General features: G+C 40.5%; 1 protein-coding gene across 2 annotated transcripts in view; it reads left to right on the forward strand.

The window, feature by feature from the left end:
- The window catches only part of CPA6 (carboxypeptidase A6), a 906,257-nt gene extending 891,413 nt beyond the window's left edge, over nt 1-14,844 (forward strand). For both annotated transcript variants that reach the window (XM_085605490.1, XM_085605492.1), the window contains exon 11: nt 14,448-14,844. In XM_085605490.1, the coding sequence (XP_085461616.1) occupies nt 14,448-14,635 (188 nt within the window). In that variant the 3' untranslated portion in view covers nt 14,636-14,844. The remainder of the gene's footprint in view (nt 1-14,447) is intronic.
- The last annotated feature ends 6,157 nt before the right edge of the window (nt 14,845-21,001 follow it).

A 21,001-nucleotide genomic window follows, 5' to 3' on the forward strand; every position in this document is an offset into this window, starting at 1 on the left:
ACCCATAGAAACACACATTCGCCATAGATACACACGCATGGATATAAAACTCAAACACAAAGACAGAAAAACAGGGTAAGGCGCCATTCCTTTGTGTGCCACAACCCGATCATGTGCTCAGCGCATTTTCTAAAAATAGGCCGAATACGTGCACTACTCAAGAAAACATCCCCAAGACGTTTTTATTTTGATTTCCTTCAATTTGGTGTGTGGGAAACGTGTTGTTAAAAGCTCACTGCAAACAGCCGCTTGTTGTTACGTGCTAGTTAGCTGTGCTTTCACTTTCATGGCGACCGTGTGCCTTTGTTTGCATGTGGCTAACCGTATTTATTTTATTTATTTTCTTAGCGTGATGGTAGTGAACCTCACTGCAAACAGCCGCGGCCTGTTCTAAAATACAAGTTAAAACAAGCATTTGCAATGCAATAGGTCTCACATTTACGAGAGTTTAAGCTATTGGCAATCAAAATAACAATGCCTTTTATTTATAAAATGTAAAAACCTGCAAGCTATATAACCACACACTTACTATTTGGAGTCCTTGCTAAAGAAAAGAAAGGCTGCCACTACAAAAGGGGCAGTCACTGCCAGCTTTGCTTCTCTTAAGCAACAACTATAATTATAAAATGCATATTTATGCACATCTTGCAGGTTTTCAAAACACATACATTAAAAGCATTGTCATTACAATCACAATAGCTCTCAACATCTTGCAAATGAAATAAGTCTTGCATTTACATGAGTTTATGCTATTGACATTGTAAATGCATTATATTTATGTTATTTAAAAACAATAACTTTAATAAAATACATTATCATTTACAATGCCAATAGCTCAAACTCATGTAAATGCAATGGAATAGGTCTGGCATTTACAAGACTTTAAACTATTGCCATTGTGAATAACAATGCCTTTTATTTATGTTTTAAAAAAGAAAAACTGAAAAAAAACATTTTCATTTACAATGTCAATAACTCAAACTAATGTCAATGCGAGACCTATTGCATTGCAAATGCTTGTTTAAGTGAATTGCTAAGGTTTTTTAAATTCTATTTCCTACTATAATTTCCCTGTAACCTTTGGTTTTTGGAGTGAAAGAGGATAAAGAAGAATCCTTTGAATCCCTGAAAAACAAGGCCCAATATTGGCTTAACACAAACCGACCACTTCCCTCGAACAGGACGAGTAAGATCCTAATGGTCCGTAGGGTTTCCTGGGTGGGGGCAGAAAGAAAAACAATACAGGGGGACTGTGTCCTGGTCAATTTTGAGGACCGGGAAACGGTTGACTACATCTGCTCCTGGGGGAACCAGCATATAAATGAGATTATCCAAACTAAACGATTATCTTTTTTCTACCCTCCTAGATCTCATCCCTACCTACCCAATGATCATAAATGGGTCATTGTAAAATCTTGTGATAGAAGAGCGGGCATAAGTGAATGGGGGAGGCAAATTAACAGGGGCTTAACATGTAGCGACACCTGGAGAGGACTACCTACATCTAATCGCTATAGTAGCTTAGAGACGGTGGATTGACTCCATCAGACTGGAATTAGTTTACCGCCCCATTGTTTTAGTAGCAATAAAAAGCACAAAAGCTTAGACTACCCATTAAATGATCCCAAAAGAGAAGCTAGTGAGGGCGGGATAAAAAACCCGTTAGATTCTCCAACAACATCCAAGGCTTCATTTGACGAATTTGATAATCAAGAGTCAGAAATAATTACACATTCTGACCTCGGTTTAAAAATTGTTTTATCTCCAAAAATTGCCCGTCCCATAGCACAGCCCGACACGGAATACAATTTTCTTTTGGTAGAAAAACATTCATCTGCGGTTTACCCTTCTGATGAGGAGTTAGATACTGAACATAACATTTCCGTGATGGAACTAAACTCGTGTGCAGATTGCTCCCCTGACAAGGAACGTCAACAAGTCATAGCAAGGGGAGAGCTTACCCTTCTATCTTGGAATATAGCAGGTCTAGCAAACAAGGTAGATGATCCCATCTTCTGTGACCTAATTGAGAAGAATGACATCATCTGTCTTCAGGAGTGTTGGGAGCAGGTTGAGACTCATTTTGCAGGGTATCGCACATTTTTTACCCCTGCAACACAGTCTAGGAGAGGTAGAAACTCGGGGGGCTTTGTACCTATATCTCTAACATGGTAAATCTGGTAATAAAGCAACAGAGTATAGAGGGGCATAATTTTTCTCAGGTCCTCTGCTCAATTGCAGGAGGAAACCGACTTATACTAATTAATTTATATAATAATATCCCGAAGGATGATCTGAACAAAGTATTTGAAGATCTAAATAATTTAATATCCGGTGCAATTGGTTCGGAACAAAATGATACTTGTATCATTTTGACAGGAGATTTTAATTGTCACTTGTGCCCACATAACAATTCTGGTATATGTGGAATGGTCAATTTAATTGGCGACCCATGTACACATTTTGAGCATACTGCAGTGGGAAATATGTTTAACAGTCTAATTTTTGATTGGGACTTGGGGTTTGCAAACGAACTGTGTACGCCTCAGGTCCATTTCCAACCCACCTTTAACGGGCGAGGTCTAGAGTCTGTTATAGATTACACCTTGGTCAGTACTACTCATAGCCGTAAAGTTCTGATGTTTAAAACATTAGACACTGCTATGAGTGACCACTTTCCGATTAGCTCAATTTTCCATATCGATAGGGGTAGTAGAGCTGTCCCAAACGTAGCGGAAAATCTTTCCCGCCATGCTATCTCATTGGCAAGACAAAATGGATATGCCATAAAATGGAATAAGGTCGACCCATCTAATTTTCTCCAGAACCTGATACTGGATCAATATAAAAATGTCAGGATTTGCCTAGAGGATCATCCTGATCCTAGCTTCACCATTTGCGCCTTTGACCAGATTTCTTCATCCATCGCTAAAAAGTTAACAGGAACCCTACGAGATAAGGCCTACCAAAAAACCCTTGGGTGGTTCAACTCGGACTGCTCTAAGGCACATTCTAACTTAAAGCAGATTTTAAAGAAAAAACCTAAAGATATGCTAGAGGTTAGAGCCGCCAGGGCAGTTTATAAAACATCGATAAAAAAACGGAAGCGGGAGCTCAAGGAGAATGCCTGGAACGCATTAGTAAAGGCAAGCTCCTTGAGAGATAATATTGCGTTCTGGAAAGCAGTAAATGCCCCCTTCTTCGTTGAAAGGAACTCTGATAAGTTGGACCCTATGATAGAAGAATCAACCTGGGTGGATCACTTTACTGAGCTTTATAAAAAAAGATGTTTTGCATAGCATAGCCTCTAACCCCTTAACCCAGCAGCCTGCGATCGAATCTACTGTTCCTGCTTTATTTCCCTTAGGGATTGTTTTTTCCCCTTCTGAAGTGGAATTGGCCTTACAGGAATGTGCTAGAAACAATGCCCCCGGGCCTGACGGGGTCCCGGTAGATATACATAAAGATACTGTCTCTTTGTGGGCCCCCCTGTTGACTAACGTGCTAAACAGTTTTAATATAAAGGGATTTCCACCGACATGGCAGGAAGCCATTGTGGTGCCTATTTTTAAAAAGGGAGATCGAACTGATCCCAAATGTTACAGGCCGATCTCCCTACTTGATTCACTTATGAAAGTGGCAGGTAGAATCATTTTGAATAGATTGCACACGTGGGCAGAGGAATGTGATGTTATTTCCAAGTTCCAGTACGGTTTTAAGGCTGGCCTAGGTACTGTTGAACAAGGGCTCAACTTGGCTTTAATAACTGGCAAATACATGAAGGCAAAAAAGGGTAATCTTTTTATGACCTTTGTTGACCTTAGTTCAGCATTTGATTGCCTGGACCACGACGTTTTATGGGACACTCTATTAGGTTTGGGCATAGATTCAAACATTCTTATTTTTATTAAAGCATTATATAGAGAGGCAGGGGCTAAGGTGCGTTTCGGAAATAAAGGGGAGTGCACTGGCAAATTTCCGATTATGAAAGGTGTTAGACAGGGTTGCATTCTGGCACCTTTTCTTTTTAACTTGTATATAAACGAAGTGGCAGATTTCTTAATCAAACAAGAACTAGACTATCCTCAAATTGATGGCACCGCAGTTCCTATTTTATTATATGCTGACGATGCGGTCATCATGGCTAGAACTCAGTTGGGCCTTCAAAAGGCTCTAACCAGTTTTTCTCTCTTTATGAGTTCTAGGGGTTTAAAAATAAACATAGGGAAAACCTTTACCATGTGCTGCTCGTCTAAGAATAAATTGCCTTGTAAGACTTTTATCGATAAGTCTAAGATAGAACTTACTAGTACTTTTTCATACTTGGGGATTGTTTTTAATCAAAAAGGTACTTGGAAAGCAGCAATTAGGGCCAGGAATTTTGCCTTTGCTCGTACCATAGGAGCAATTAGACAGTTTGCCAATAAATTAGGGGGCAGGCCTGTACGTATTTTAACGGATATCTACAAGTCTAAATGCATATCAACCGTTTTATATGGATCTGGCATATGGGGTATAGCAGACCCCCAGGAAATCCAAGTAAAAGAAAACAGTTTTCTCCGCTATCTGTTAGCGGTCCCCAAATCGACTTTAACATATATATGCCATAAGGAACTGGATTTGGTCTATATTTCGGATCTTATTAAAATCAACCCATTACTCCTATGGCATAAGATATGGACTTCAGAAGCAACTGTTTTTAATAGATCTATTTTGAATGATTGTCTCAAACTAGAGAGATGGAAAGACATTCATTGGATCCTTTATGTTAAGGAGTTCATGATTAATATGGGCCATCGAGCTTTTTTTGATAACCCCTCCTCGCTATCCCTGATCTCCAGAAAGGCTTTTAAGAAAAGTTGTCTTGTTTACCTGGAGAACAAAAGATGGCTTGAGGAGAGGACTAAGTCTTCTGTAATTCAAGATAACGCACTTGCCCAGGGCCCTGGCTTGCAGCTTTATCTGTCTCCTGACTACCCTTGTTATGACAGAATGTTGCTATCGCGCCTGAGAACTGGTACCTTTTACAGGTTGATAACACTCCCAGTGAGTAATGATTGGTCCTTTAATCTAATTAATTGCCCCTGTGATGATCTTGCCTTGCAATCTTCAATACATTGTCTTTTCTTTTGCAAGTACTATGCTTGGGGAAGAAAGAAATATTTGATTCCCCTTCTTAAGATCTGGGGCCTAAGACAGTGCAAATCTGCGTATCTAAAACTACTCCTATTGGAAGATGAAATAACCATTAGTGCAGTATCCAAGTTTTTAAAATTCGCAATCCGATGTAGATTAATTTTGGATTAATTTTATTAATGTTTGTCTCTACGTCTGCTATCCCCTTTTATGATGAACATAACTTGTATGAAATTCGATTTTGTTTTTAATTATGTTTCTTTTGATTGTGCTTTTATGATTTTAACTTTAAAAATCGAATAAAGCTATCTTTGACTTGACTTGACTTGAATAACAATGCCTTTTATTTATGTTTTAAAAAAGAAAAACTGAAAAAAAACATTTTCATTTACAATGTCAATAACTCAAACTAATGTCAATGCGAGACCTATTGCATTGCAAATGCTTGTTTAAGTGAATTGCTAAGGTTTTTTAAATTCTATTTCCTACTATAATTTCCCTGTAACCTTTGGTTTTTGGAGTGAATTTCCATGGTTTTTTAATTAGTAGTCACGTTTGCAGAGTTGTGGAGAAAGGGGGCGGGGCCTCCAACCAGCTCTCAGGAATGCTACTGTGTCAGCCTTACTGGAGGTAGCAGGAGCAGTTCTGGGCCCCTAGGAACACTCAGAATTCAAAAGGACTTCATCCCCCAATCAGCAGTGCGTCACGGGGCATGTTTGCAGAGTAGTGGAGAAAGGGTGCGTGGCCTCCGAACACCTCTCAACAGTTTCGCTGTGTGGGACTTACTTCAGGTAACAGGGGGGCTTGTTGGCTCCCAAGGACACTAAATAGCCAAGGAGGATTAATCCAACCAGCAGTACACCAGGAGGCGTGTTTGCACAGTGGTGGAGAAAGGGAGTGTGGCCTCAGACGTCCTCTCAGCAATCGCGCTCTGTGAGACTTATTGGAGGTAACAGGAGGGCTTGTTAGCCCCCAAGGACCCTCTGGAGCCAAGGCAACTTCATCTCCCAACCAGACGTGCGCCAGGAGGCGCATTTGCAGAGTGGTGGTAAAAAGCTAAAAGGGGTAGGGCATCCGGCAACTTGCCAATCCCATTCCCCAAAAAATATTTAGGGAGGGGAGTTGGTTGGCCCCTCCTTTCCTGGGCCAATTTTGGCCCCAGTGACTTCATCCCCAGGGCCAGGCCTTTACTAAATGGAGGGGGAGAGACATGTGGCCCCCCTCCCGGAGACCACATCCCCATGGTTCCATCCTTCTTTTCACAATTCTTTTTATCAAAGGGAATGGGGCCGAGCGGCCCCACTCCCAGACCGGTGTTGGCTCCAGGGACCACATCCCCCAGGCCTGGCGTCTTGTGTGGGTGCCCTGGTCCCACCTTCTAGTGTTGGGGACAGCAGGGGGAACCACAAGGCCCTGCGGTCCCTGCCTGCTCCCCTCCTCCTGCAGGAGCCGGCATTGCTTTGACAGAGAGGGAGCTGCTACAATGCAGCTCCAGCTCTGTGAAAAAAAATTCAGCAAGTGAGCACAGTTTGTTATGACTTGGCAGGAGCACTAAAGCTTCTGCCAAGCCATAGCAAACAGCTATCTCTTGAGGGTGGGCACCCGGGAGGTAGCAGGAGCCAGCCCTGGAGGATGGTGCTTCCCAGGGCCATCTATGGCTCCAGAAGTGGGGGCATGTCATTACAGAACACAGCCCCAGGGAGGTGGTGGTCCCTAGGGTTTCATGGGGCATGGCCCCTGCATTCTCATATTTAGTCCCGGGGAGGTGTCGGGCTCCGGTGCTGCAAGGGGCGGGGCCCCCTGCATATCTCATATTTAGTCCCTAGGAGGTGGCACTCCCCGGGGCTGTGGGGGGACCGCACGGACCCCCCTGCCTTAAATCATAATTTGCCCTGGGGTGATGCGGGTTCCCAGGTCATGGGATTTGCGTAGGGCAACCTCCGTATAATTTAATCAAAATGCCCCAGTGGCGTGGAGGTCCCCAGGGCTTTAAGGCTCCAAGGAGGGGCGCCCGTGCACCTGGGACCTGGCCCATCCGGGGGCTAATTACCAACAAAGCGCGGAAGTCTGTGCTTTGTTTTTTTTCTGGAGGGATTCATGGAACCATCGCGCCTCCCGCTGAATTTTGTTTAAAAGAAATGTTTCTTTGGCCCTGTGGGACTTCACCCAAGAGGCCTAAGGGGTTAGGGGGTTTCCACCCTGCTCTTTTTTCTTTTTCATAATGTTTTTTCCTATGACGCAGTTCAAACTAGTCACAAGATGGCTGCCAACACTTCCTGGTTTGAAGTGTTGGCAGCCAATCAGATATCAAACACTTCCTGGTTTGAAGTGTTGGCAGCCTATCAGATATCAGCAAGAGATCTCGGATGGGGTTGCGGATACTCTAGATCCCCAGTTTTACATCTTAAAGCCCTGACATTTTTCCACAACTACTGAATGGATTTACACCATTTCACAAAAAGCTATTGCCCTGGACCAACATCTACCTTCCTGCCAAATTTGGTGCAATTCTGTTCAGCAGTTCAGGCTGTAGCCTTATCTAAAGTTCTCAATGGAAATTAACTTGAGGAAAAAGTGTTTTGAGATCCCCCTTTTTCTCGGCCCCGCTAGACGGGTCACCCCGAAATTTCAAGACAGCAGCTTAAGTGAGCGTTGAAATAGTTGTGAAAATTTTGTGAAGATTCATCAAACAACGTCAAAGTTATTGGCAAATCAAAAAACGCACTTCCTATGGAAACTACATCCTAACTATAACTACCTACTGGCAACCGTCACTTTTTCACTGAAAAAAACTAGGGTTAAAGTAACGTTAAAGTTAGGTCACCATTATGTAAATTATGAACAAAGTAGCCCACTCATTGGATGATGTCATCAATAATATCATTTGAGATGTCATCAGTGATGTCATAGAAAATTTCATGACTGATGTAATTTTTGAGGTCATAAGCAGTCCATGGCTGAGGCGCAAGCTATAGTTAGCCCTGCTAAATATAACTGGTGAATTTCCATGGCTTTTTTTTAGATCTTTTTATCACTCTAACTATAATGTTACTTTAACCTTTGCTTTTGTCTGCCAACCACGGCGGTGTGTTGTCTGCATGATTTGGCCGCAAACCCTCCCCCACAGGCAGCCAACCACATGACCTTTGGCTGTGCACAGTAGGGGGTCGGCAACAAGGCCTGGCCAGCCCACCCAGAGGTAGCCAACCTCTTCACAGGTAGGTAAACTCACGCTGTGCATGCCTTTCATAGCGCCTGGTGTGGGGTTGGCCACATGGCCTGTCTTGCAGCCAGGCACTGCATCCAATTCCTCACAGGTAGCCACTCAGATGCAGCCAACCTAACGCTGCTCACAGTCTTTGCTCATGCAAGGACTGGGGTTAGCCGCAGGACCTGTGTTGAAGCCAGGCCCTGCTTCCAATGCCCCACAGGTGGCCAACCCCATGCTACACACAGCCTTTGCCATGTGCAGCATTGGGTTTGTCTTTAGGCTAAAACATATATATTATTGGGAGGAGGGCATGCAGCCCCCTCCCAGATCCATTTTTGGGCCACAGGGACCCATCCCCTGGGACCAAATACAATTAGGCATCTAAGGAGCACTTCAGCACCCCATTCCTGAGCCTGATTAGGCCCTAGGAACCCCATTCACCGGGGCCAAATTGAATTTAAAATAGAGAGGGGGCATGCGCTCCCCCTCACCGAGCCTTTATAGGCCCCAGGGACCCTATTTCCCCAGGCCGTGCCTTATTTAAAAGGGGAGGGGGGCCACTTGACCCTCCTCCCTGAGCCTTAGTAGGTCCCAGGGTCCCCATCCCCCAGGACAATGTTTTTTTTAAAGAGCAGGGTACCATGTGCACCCCCAGCCTCTTTAGGCCCTGTAAATCCCATTCCCCAAAGTCGTATTTACTTTAAAAGGAAGTGGGGGGCCGCATGGTCCCCTCCCCAAGCCACATTAGGCCCTGGGTACCACATCCCTCAGGGTCATATGTATTTCAAAGTAGAGGGTGGTGACATGGCCCTCCTCCCAGAGCCTGAAACTTATTAGACCCTGGGCCGCTCATTCCCATGATTATTTTGGCCCGGGGAACCATATATCCTAAGGCCTCCATTTTAAATAGATGGAAGCCCCGGTGCCCACCCAGGGCACCTACCATGCACACTTTGGAGGCTGCAGGGGGGAGCAACCATCAGGGCGCCTGTGGCCCCAGCCAGCTTCCCATATGATGCAGGAGCAGGCATTGCTCCCACCCAGAGGTAGTTGCTATTTACGATGCCCCCTCCCCTTCACACATTGGGCCTCTTGGGATGGGGACCCCTTATTAAATTGATTGGGCCATGGGGATGGCGTTCCTGGGGCCAAAAACAGCTTGGATGGGTGCAACAAGCTCCCCCCTTGTTATATTGATTGAACCCTGGAGGAGGGGCTTCCCGGGGGCCTAAAATGGACAAGGGAAGGGGGCCCTGCTCACGCCCCTCCCTATATACGATAAATAATGGCGCCTACCAATTTTTTTGTTTTTGCTGTAAACCCACGGGAGTTGCTTGGGATTGCTCAAAAATCCACAATTTTCTTTTTTATTTTGGTCCATCGGGAGTCCATCTGGGTCCCCACTATTGGGTTTGGTGGGGCAGGTTATCCCTACCCTGCTCCTTTACATATATTTTCCTTAAACTCCAGGACAAAGTCTAAGTCCCTGAGTCCTGTAATGGCTGCCAGCAACAATTTTTCTCATGTTGCTGGTAGCCAATCAGAGCCCTTGCTCCCACAGGAGTCTGAATCCTGTGAAATGAGATGGCCCAAGGGAAAAAAAGCTCCCTGGGACAACCAGAACGCTCTATTTTTAAATTGGCACTCCCGCAAGACTCTCGCGAGCCTCTCACTGACTCAACCATCCAGATATACAAATATTTTTACCCCTTAATTTAGTAAATGTATTTACACCAAACCATAAAAGCACAATCTGCGTGCCAAGATCTATCTTCCTGACAAATTTGGTGTCATTCTGTTCAGCAGTTTTTTCTGTAGTCCTGCCTTAAGAAATCTATGGAAAATGCATGGGGATTTTGCATTTTGGGACCCCACTTTTGTTCTTGGCCCTCACTTGACGGATCACCCCAAACTTTTCATGCACAAACTAGGCAAAAACAGCACGTTTTGGAAAGTTTGGTGAAGATTCGTCAAACAATGCCAAATTTGTTAGCAACACAAAAACGCTGACCTAACTATGAGTACCCAGTGGCGACCACCACTGGGCAATATATACATATATACATATATAAGATGGAGGAATGTTTAACCAAAAACATCTTTGTATTTAATAATCAGTTATTTCAGCAATAGAGAGGCACAGTTATGGGTGCTCGGGGGTCCTGAAATGGAACATTGGTCTGGAAATATTCTGTGGCTGATTTATAGATGATCTGTTAGTGCCTTGGTGGGGTACTGACACAGAAGTCTGCCTGTTTATGTCAGGGTTAAACAATAATGATCTTAATTTAAGATTTACATGCAAAACAAGCACGATGTCAATTAAATTCCTATATGTATCAATGCGGGTGGGGAATGAGAAGTTGAAAACCACTATCTTTAGAAAATCTACGACAGGTAATACTATTCTTCACGCCGGACGATTCCATCCTGCTCCTTTGATAAAGAGCAGCCCCTTTAATTGAGCTGAATGGGTTTGTAGTACAGAAGAGGACTACAATCTGATTGAATCTGAGATGATGGGACGATTCATACAGAGAGGATATTGGTAAAGAAAGCAGCCTCAAGTAGAGCTAGATTGCAGAACAGGGAAATGGCTATCTTCAAGCCCCTGAAAGCTGTGGAGGATAAAAAAGTTAAAAAAGATTATTTGCACAAATGTATTGCTACTTATAACTCTGAACATGCTAGAGTTCGTCAGGCTTCACAAAAGCATTGACATCTGATTAGGGAAGACCCTATTATGAGTGCTCTTATTACTATACGCCCACAGATCACATACATAAAACCAAAATCCCTGAGGGATTATTTGGTTAGGAGTGATCCCAATACTGACACCACCAAAAAGATGTGGCTTACCCCCAAGAATGGATTCAAAAAATGCACTAAGTGCAAAGCTTGCAAGAATGGAGAGAATTTGACCACACTACATATACCTTTTAAAAATGTAATCAAGATCAAAAGTAATCTGACCTGTAAACAAGCTTTGTTGTGTACATTCCCATGTACACCTGTAAGAATTGTATGTGGGTAGTACCACTGTACCCTTACATAAATGTGTTTTACAACACATAAGAGCCATTGTGAATAATGACCATAGCTATCCTATAGCCCAGTATTTTGAAAGATTTCATCGGAGTGATCCCACAGATTTGAGATACAGCTGTATAGCACAAGTCCCTAAAAACAAGCGAGGAGGAGATAGGGACAAGAAGCTATGAAAATGTAAAAATATTCATTTTTAAATTGGATAGCAAGAAACCAAATGGCTTTAATATTAATGAGGAATTATACACCTGCTTCTACTAAAGTTTATACTCCTATACAGTACTTCCTCTGGGCACTTTTCTCAGGGATTGGTGTTGTTTTTTCACAACATTTCCTCTGATAGTTACAAGGCCACTCGTTTTTTTAACAACATAGTTGGGCACTTACATTTTATCATTGGACTCAGTTTGTGCTAGCACACATATTAGTGAATGATCAACTTCATGTTGGTGTACTATTGAAGGTTTAATAATGATTTTACAGACACCCACTTGGGTTTTTCACTCCTGTTATTTTTGTACTATTATGTTAACCAGGTGAGTTGGCGTATATTGTTATACATTCAATTATGAAATAATGTGGCTAGATAACAGTTCATACTGGAAACTATTTAAGTGCACAAACATGATGTAAAATTGGAGGAATTGTGGTCTCCTGAGAGCCTTGTATTTTCACATATGGGTTGCAACTGAGCTCTTTAATGGCGAGTTGATCACGTAAGAGCTGGTATATTAATGACATTTATCCACAATTAGTGAGTTAGTAATTGTGTAACTGATTTGATATAATAATCAGATTTTGTGTCCTTATCTTTTGACCTAAGGATTTGATCAAAATAGTGATTTACTATTCTTGCCCCCGGTAATTGTTTTTTTTATGATGTGTCACTGTTTTAGACATTTGTAGAATTGAATGTTTAATTTGTTTTCTGCTTATTGAATGAATTACTGTCCCCAACTGTGGGAATTTGTATTACTGATTTATTACTACTGTTTTGGAGGGCATTGGGGACTAAGAAGAAAGATAATTTGTGAAAGCTGTATTTTCATATGAATGTTTGCACATTATAAGGTAGCCCTGACCAGCCTGGAGTGACCTTCACCGCACATTCCTTCATTTGTGCTTATTTCATTTTGATGGATTTAATAAAGAGAGAAAATGGTGCTTGCTGTCGTGAGCAAGGTTGCAGTCAGCAATCGAAACGCATAGACATGTCATTTCTTGAGTAATAAATCTTTGGAAACAACCGGGTAGTGCCATTCTCATTTAAGATGAGGATCAGAGATAACTGGAAAAATATATATATGTGTCTGGTGTGTGTGTGGTTTTGTGTGTGAGTGTATGTATATTTAGAAATACATATATATAATATATAATTATTGTTAGAATTAGGTAAAAAGTTACAAAGTGGTTTACTGACTTACAAGGGATGGGAGGACTGAATCCCTTACAGAACCATGATCACTGAAATACGAGGGGACAAAATGGTACACTCAAGAGCTTTACATCAATGGGATAGTCAAGCTTCAAATAAGAGACTTGCATGCCAGGTGCTGCTGCCAATCCCCACTAAGCATGGCCAAAGGCCATGCGCAGTCAGGATTGGTTGCCTGTTGCAGGCTGGTCACTTGCAGGGGGTTGGACATAGTGCCTGGCACACAGCAGGGCTTTGCTGAATAAAGCCAGTTGGTTGTAGTGCCAAGACAGAGGGGTTGGGGATACTTTTATGGATTATGGATGTAGTATGTAATCAAAAAAGCTGAAATTCACTGCAAAAAACCGTTGGCAAAGTTACAGTTTGGATTGATTATAACACCTAACATATTTCCAAAATGATTTTCAGATCATTTAAAAAAAAAACATTTAAAGAGTATAACTATGGTTATGAATTGAACCCGAGAAACCAATCAAATTCACATGTTATGGTTAAGAGTTGTAGCTTTTGACTTCTGCCAATAATGTGATGACAGATCATAATTCTGACAGTGTCTGAGCTGCAAACAATTTGTGTGTTATGAGCCTTGTGTCCACACTCTGCTTTTAGCCAGCAAATGGAATCTCTCCATGTCATATAGAAAGGCACAGCTCTGTGACAGACAGTTGCACCTCATACAAACTGCTTGTTCATTGGCAGGTCTTGCCCTGACAAACACCTTAAAAAATATTCAAGACATTGGAATGATATTATTTTCTAAATATAGCATAAGGTTTGGTTGGGCCTTTTTAAGCATGTGCTAAAGAGATTCAATTCAAGCCCCTTAGCAAATGTTTTACAGCCAGAGGCCTACTAAAATCAAGATGAATGTTAATTGCAAAAGTATATTTCTCAAGAATGACTGATTTGCTTAATGTAACACAAATAACCTTATACTCAGCTCAATTTCATAATATATGTCCTTGCATTTTTAAAACAATGTTGAATCACATTTTTAAACATTGGTAAGTATAGTAAAGGCTCCGACACTTAAACACAGTTGTAACTATTAATTTACTTCTGTATCTACTAGAAATGCTTGATAGGTACAATACTTAGAAATAAGTGTAAGGTACAGCATATAAAACAAGTTATCATTATCCTTGTCTATATTTTTAGTGTTTCAGAATCGTTAGAGTCATCATTGATATGAACTTAGTTCTAAATGTGCTAATGATTTTAGGCCAGTTTCACAAAGCTTTTTTATTGAGTTGTTGTCACTACACTAAGGTGCAATTGAGTGTCTGATTTAGATTTGGGTAGTAACAGCAAGTCATCAGATTTCTTATAAATGCTAAATCAAGACAACAATTCACAGGCAGGCCTTTCCCCCATAATAATAGTATAATGGATACAATTCTTCAGTTGGTTTGTTGTTTGGTTATGTAGCTCTTCCTCCACAAATTAATTGTTTTTCCACTACTATCCAACTCTAAATTATTCCTCAATTTCAAGAAATGAGAGACACTTATACACAGAAAATGCCTTTGTGGATTGGACCATTGTTTTCCATGCAAGCCACTCTAATGATGAAATTTAATTCATGCAAAAAATTACAACACATCCATTTTGTTTCAGATGTGAGTTCTGGCAGTTCAATGGATTGGGCGTACAAGAATGGGATTCCTTATTCATTTGCATTTGAATTGCGGGACACTGGACATTATGGCTTTCTACTTCCTGAATCTCTTATTAAACCTACCTGCACAGAAACAATGCTGGCAGTCAAAAATATCACAATGCGTCTGCTGAAGAAGTGCCGCTAAATGCATATGTGTATATATATTTTACATTTGTATAATAAATTTAATGACAAATTATGTGTTTTTTAAACATTTAATATGGTGGCAAATATCTTTCACACAGTGTGAACTTAGCATGATTTGCCAAGTGGACATCTCTTAAAATAATACTTGTAACAATTAGAAATATAAAACTTTTTTTTTTAAACTTTCAATAAAGGTGGCTGAATGTATTTATATTGCTTAACTGATTATGTGTAATATGTGTGTACAAGTTGGCTTAAAATACATTTCCTCAGGAAACAGTAATATAAATGTGTAAAAGAGTTTCTCTTTAGTGATAGTGAAATGTTGTGTACATGTGAAACTAGGATCAGATGACAATAAGGGCCACCTTTGGACAGTACTAAATTAAATAGTAGCCTTCTATTGTAAGAAGCACAATTTTGAACTGCACTGACAATAACACTGAGATGCCCGCTAGCACAGAGCTCACAACTTGGATGCACTTTAGCTCTGAGTAAATTTGTGAATAGCTTTGTATTGATAAGTGTATCAGGTAACCCCCAGCATACACATTTTAATTACATCAACCTGAAATGAACTTCTAGCCAGTCAGGGTCAGATTCATTGTGTGGTGTGACTCTTTTACCCCCAAATGATGTTTTGTAATAGTTTTGCCTCAATACATTTTTCCAGAAAAAAGTTAAGTTTAACAATAATTTCAACCCAAGTAGAAATTCAACTGGAAACTTCACAATTTACTTCTCAATATATGCAACATGGATTTCTAAGGCAAAACAAGTCTCTGTTGCCACGACTATCCAGATGCAACATGTTGAATCCCTCCTTTATATCTAACAAGGAAGATAAAACACCCATGTGAGGCAGAGCCAGTGTCAGGTGAGGTGTTCACAAGGAAGAATATGTTACAGCAGAAAGGAGTGGGACAGTGCAGGAAGGAATGTAACATAACAAAAGTAAATTATTTAAAATTAACACACTAAGGTTGAGTAAAAAACCTAAATGAACACAGTAAGGTTGAGGAAAAACCTATGAGAAGTGACATTTTGCAGCATATTTAAATGAATCCTGCTTGGAACACAGTATCCAGCATAGGTACACCAATCACAAACACAGCTATATAACAGACTTGCCTGTTACAAATAGAGCACAAACTAATTAACAGAAGTTTTGATTCCCAGAAGATGGATTAGCCCCAACATTTCCCTCCAGGAATGGCCTCAAAAGTGTAGCGTTCAGTCTACCTAATGAGATGCTTTGATACAATCAGTGAACATTGGCTCACCACATTTAAATTGCTGATGAACAGTCTTGATGCTTGATTTTGTTTAGATTTTGTCCTTGTGTTTTCAGCATTAATGAATGGTACAAGTTATTAAAATATGTAAAAAGAAGAGTAAAAAGAAAGTTTCACATTGTACCGTTTTGTTAAATTATGAAGATCCAAATCAGTAAATTCATATGTACCATTTTATAGTACGTAAAAGGGAGATATGCATACAGAAGTATATTAAACACTTACATAGGTTAATTTAAAAGCTCCTTAAAACTTCAATACCTTCATCGAAACACCTTAACATCTGTTATGAGGGAGACAAGAGTAACTCAAGAAAAAGAAAACGATGAGGCGAAACGGAAGGATAAGCAATAGTCTAAATAATATTAGTCTATATTCAATTAAAGCCATTCATTCTATATACATATAAAGATGAAGTCAGTTACTCTTCTTTTATACAGTTATTTCTCATGGGCTACATGAGAGCAGACATTCAAAAGCTGTTCATTTATATTAGAGAACTTACTTTTCCACATGCTTTAAATACTCTTCCTAATTAATTATTGTAGCTTTGCAGAAAGAAAAATCCCTTTAAGAATTCCTGATTATCACCATAACCCAAAACAATTAAGGCCTGATTTAGAGGCTGAAGGACTATTACTATGTCACAAACGTGATGAATATCCTCTCCCCCTTTTCACAAGTGCCATAGGATATAATGAGCTTGTATTTCGGTGTATGCAATACCTGCTCTGTTTGTGGCAGCGTAACCCACCTGGCAAGTAAGATCTAAATCAGGCCCTTGGTTTTGTAAGACATTATGACCTCCATTCCCAACACCAAAGACAATCCTTCTATATGATGATTCCAGAATCTATCTATCTTTTGCCATTCATATACCATTTGTATCAAATCACTGCATAGGGTTTTACACGGTCAATATTAATCCATGTCTGTCAGACATAACTGGTGAAGTGGTATAATGATTTGCTTGATGATGATCAATCCCATGTAAACTGAGAAACTAAAATTCATACATAACAATTTCACACACAAACTGATTTTAGAATTGTAATTGGTATTTCTTGATGAGGTGCACCCAATTATAGATGCAGATGTAGACAATTACTCCTTTTTCAAAAGTAAAGGAGACAATGGCATAAGACCTATACCAAATCAGATGTGGGGATGCTGTTTGCTATTTTCCAAAGAAAGATATTTCCTTACACAATACTGGGCTTCTATTTAAATGAAACTTAAATGACCAAATTCCAATAGAAATGTTTTTTCGATGGTTGACCCAGTCTGATTATTCTAGCCTTATTCCAGGAGGTCCAAATATCACACATAATTTATATCTGAATGCTGAGTGTCCCCAGATAGTAGAATCTACATAAATACTTGTTTAAATTATGTGGCTGTATGACTATTTCAGAGGTTTATTTTTACAACATGGACTCATTCAATTGAATGTTGAGGTACCTTTTATTTGTGTTCAGTAATGCAAAAATATCCACAGTTTTAAAGGTATTGATTCTATCCCCATCCAGCTACATGTGTTGTCCTAGCCATTTAAAATTCATTTTAACATTTGCTTTGTAAAAAAAGTTGCCTTGTATCGGTCTGAATCAGGCAAACTAAATTAACCCTTTTTCCTATATTCTTTATTAAATCCCAAAAATGTAAACTTATTCAAGTGTTGTCATAAAAATTCACCACATATCTTAAACTCTGGTATTAAATCTTTTTTGTAACCAAGTGCTTTTCCCCACAGGGTATGATTACAACTAGACCATCTTCCACAATCTGTTTTAGCAGGGTCCAGAGACAAATTTGTACTTAAATATGTAATGCCTGTGGAAGATCCTTTGCTCCCTAGGTTTCTACCATAACCTTTCGAACACATTTTGGATATATGGATGTCTTTACTTTTACAGAAGTTTAATTTATATCTAGAGACCTGCTATAAGTACTAAACAAGTAAAGCATGGGTCACAGAGTACGGATTTGAAAAAGGAAGCAAAATATATATGCAAAAATTAAACACTCCTACCAACATTGGAGGATGTTTTAAGTGAATACGTATGGTCTCTAGAACTGGATTAAAGAGAATTTGTGACTGTTGAATGAAATTCCTACTTACCTCTAGGCTTGGTGCTTTCTCCACACAACATTGGCAAGCGTATGTATTATGCTTGAAATGCCAATTTATGAAGTCTGGAGTCGTTTACAGAAAAGTGAGAAGACTTTGGGTTCCCAGCAGTCGCAATTTGGGGAGGTCTAATATGTATCAATGCAGGGTTTCTCTCCCTGCATATCCTGGTAAATCATTGTAAGCTCGATGTTAGTTTTCCTTTGATAATCCTCAGGCTGATACTAGGGCTTTGTACTAATAGTGTTTGCTGGATCATCCTGTGCTAACATGTTTATCTGCTTTGCATTGGAACTCACAAATGCATATAAAAAAAATTTATTATTAAAAAAAAGGTGCCTCTTCCCAATGAAAATTTTCAGCATTTGCGACATTAGCTCCCATACACAATGTAATAGTGATAAGAACTTTTCTGTGAAATTAGGAAAGCCAAGTTCCACATTACAAGTGACCTGGCTGTGGATGCTATAATTATCCCACCTTTTAAAATCTGAAACCACGAGGATCAGAATTTAAAAGATCCAATAATTATCGCCTATTGCATGTTGTGCTCTTACAAATGGGACATAGCATGCAGATTTTGGTGCTTTATGCACCCATATCCAGATATTCCACTTTTTACAAGGCCTTTTATCCCGATAAAATTCGGTAACTTTCACTGGTGATAGCGTTCTATTCAGTGAACTGGAAATATCTATGGTGAGTACTTATTTGAGTAGGGGTTAGGCCCGAGGTATTTGGCCGGGATCAAACTTCCTTATCCAGATCCGGGAGCCAGGCTGCGTACAGGGGGGATAGTCTCTAGCAAATTCCCGCTATAAAGAGGCACACGCCAGGGCTGTCCTCTGTCATCACTCTTATTTGCACTGGCCATGGAGCCCATGGCAGTCTTGGCAAGACAGGTATGAGACCATAGGGGGGTGGTAGTTAGGTATGTCACACGTCATCTCCATATATGCGGAGAAAGCATTGGTGTATTTTAGGAGCCCAGATCATCCCATACCTATACTTCTCAATATCCTAAAGCTGTTTGGAGAAGTCTCGGGCCTGTATGTTAACATTACAAAGTCTCAGCTCCTCCTGATGCAATGATTAACTGGCACTCCAAGAGTGGCACTTCCACATTTGGGTCCCCCATTGGGAACGGAAGGAATAGGTTACCTATGCATCTAAGGCCTATACAAAACACACCTTTCTGGACCTCAATCTTGTTGATGGGTCTCAGAGCCTTAATCCATTTTTGGAGGGATCTTCCTCTCTTATCAATGTGCAGTGCTGCAATTGTTAAAATGGTGGTCCTCCCCAGGTGTCTTTAACCATTAAAGTCTACTTTCTATGATATCCCCGACATTACTTCATTGAACTTGTCAGACTGATTGCAGACCTCCTATAGGCCCAAAAAAGACAAGCATTGGCATAGCCAATAGGTCTCGCTTTTGGGACATTATAAGTATTTAGTTATGCAACTGTCGCATGGCTAAACTTAAGGTCCCAAAAGTGAGACCTATTGGCTATGCCAATGCTTGTTTGTTTAGTTTTTTAACATACAAAGTACAACATGGCAGCATATCCCACATGCAACAAATACAATAACATTAGGATGTGGGTAGGGCAGCAAGTCCCAACAACTGAGAAATGTCAACATGTATCATCTTATTCGGAGGTAAGTGAAACGAGACTTCACATCCCACCCTCCACGCTTTTATCATAGGACTTGGCGGAGAGGCGCCCTTCTACTATTTCTATGGTTGCTCAGCATATTGACAGATGTGCAACTATTAGCTGAATGCTCAAAAGTTGAACGTCATAAATCATCATAAAAGCATCATTTACCCAGTTTATATGTCTAAATCTGTATGCAACATTAGTCCTACAAAAGCTTCCGAGCAATCAGAAAAATACACGCTGCAAAACACCAGACATAAATTATGGCACGGCAAATTTTGAGGTAGGCAGCAGCTATCTGACATTGGTCCGGGTATATTGCTGATGTTTGTTTGATAGTGTTAGATGATAAATTCCTCTATGGATTGGTCAATTTATGAATGCAGAAAGCCTGCATAAAAAATAAAAGAATTGGGGAGGGCGGTTTTGAAAAACCCCACACCCACTCCCAGAGGTGCAACATCCAAATCTCTCAACATTTTGAGACGGAGTGATTTTGGAGGGTGACCCACTAAAATTAATGACGATGAAAACATTTTTGTGAAGGTTACGGTGATTTTCGGTATTGGTGATCACACAGAGGTCTGTGGGAGACAGTTCACTCCTTCTAAGGGTCAAGATGAATCAAATAAAGTCAAGTTACAACGCCACTTGAGCATGAGTTGAATGTCTTCATCATCTCCAAGTCACTCCCTCCTTCCAACAGTATCTCATTCTTTTTGTTAAGGTTCTTTTTCATAGTGTGGAATGCCTGCCACTGGCATTTTAACACCTGATAAAGTTCTTGAAACATTTTACTCTACCGGACATTGAATGCTCAGGGAGTCAATTACAACAAATGCCACTGCACGTCCACCTGGCCCTTCCAGCATTTGACACTTCGTCAAACACGCCTAACAGGTTTTGCCCGCTCCAAAGCTGTTTGTTTTTACAAGAAACGAGCAATACAGCTCAAGACTTGCTTCCAATTAGAAATGTTTGAATAAGTTGCATACACTTTCAAACATTAAAATAATTGTGGGCCACAGGTCGGAGCATGGTTATGGTTACTCTTAGATATCAACCTTATCCATACTACCCCAGCACACGTAGGCTGCTCTGAAAACTCCTTTTAACCACTAGACAGTCTCATATTTTCCCGAACGCTATACTGTATTCTTGACATAAACCTTTGTAACTTTTTTCTACAAATTATACCCCGACTAAAAGTGCCCCCTACATGCCCCTTCTTGAAACCATATGAGACCCAACAGCTACATTGATTACACATAGT

This window comes from Triturus cristatus, chromosome 5_1 (genome assembly GCF_964204655.1).
Source record: "Triturus cristatus chromosome 5_1, aTriCri1.1, whole genome shotgun sequence".
Classification (NCBI taxonomy): Eukaryota; Metazoa; Chordata; class Amphibia; order Caudata; family Salamandridae; genus Triturus; species Triturus cristatus.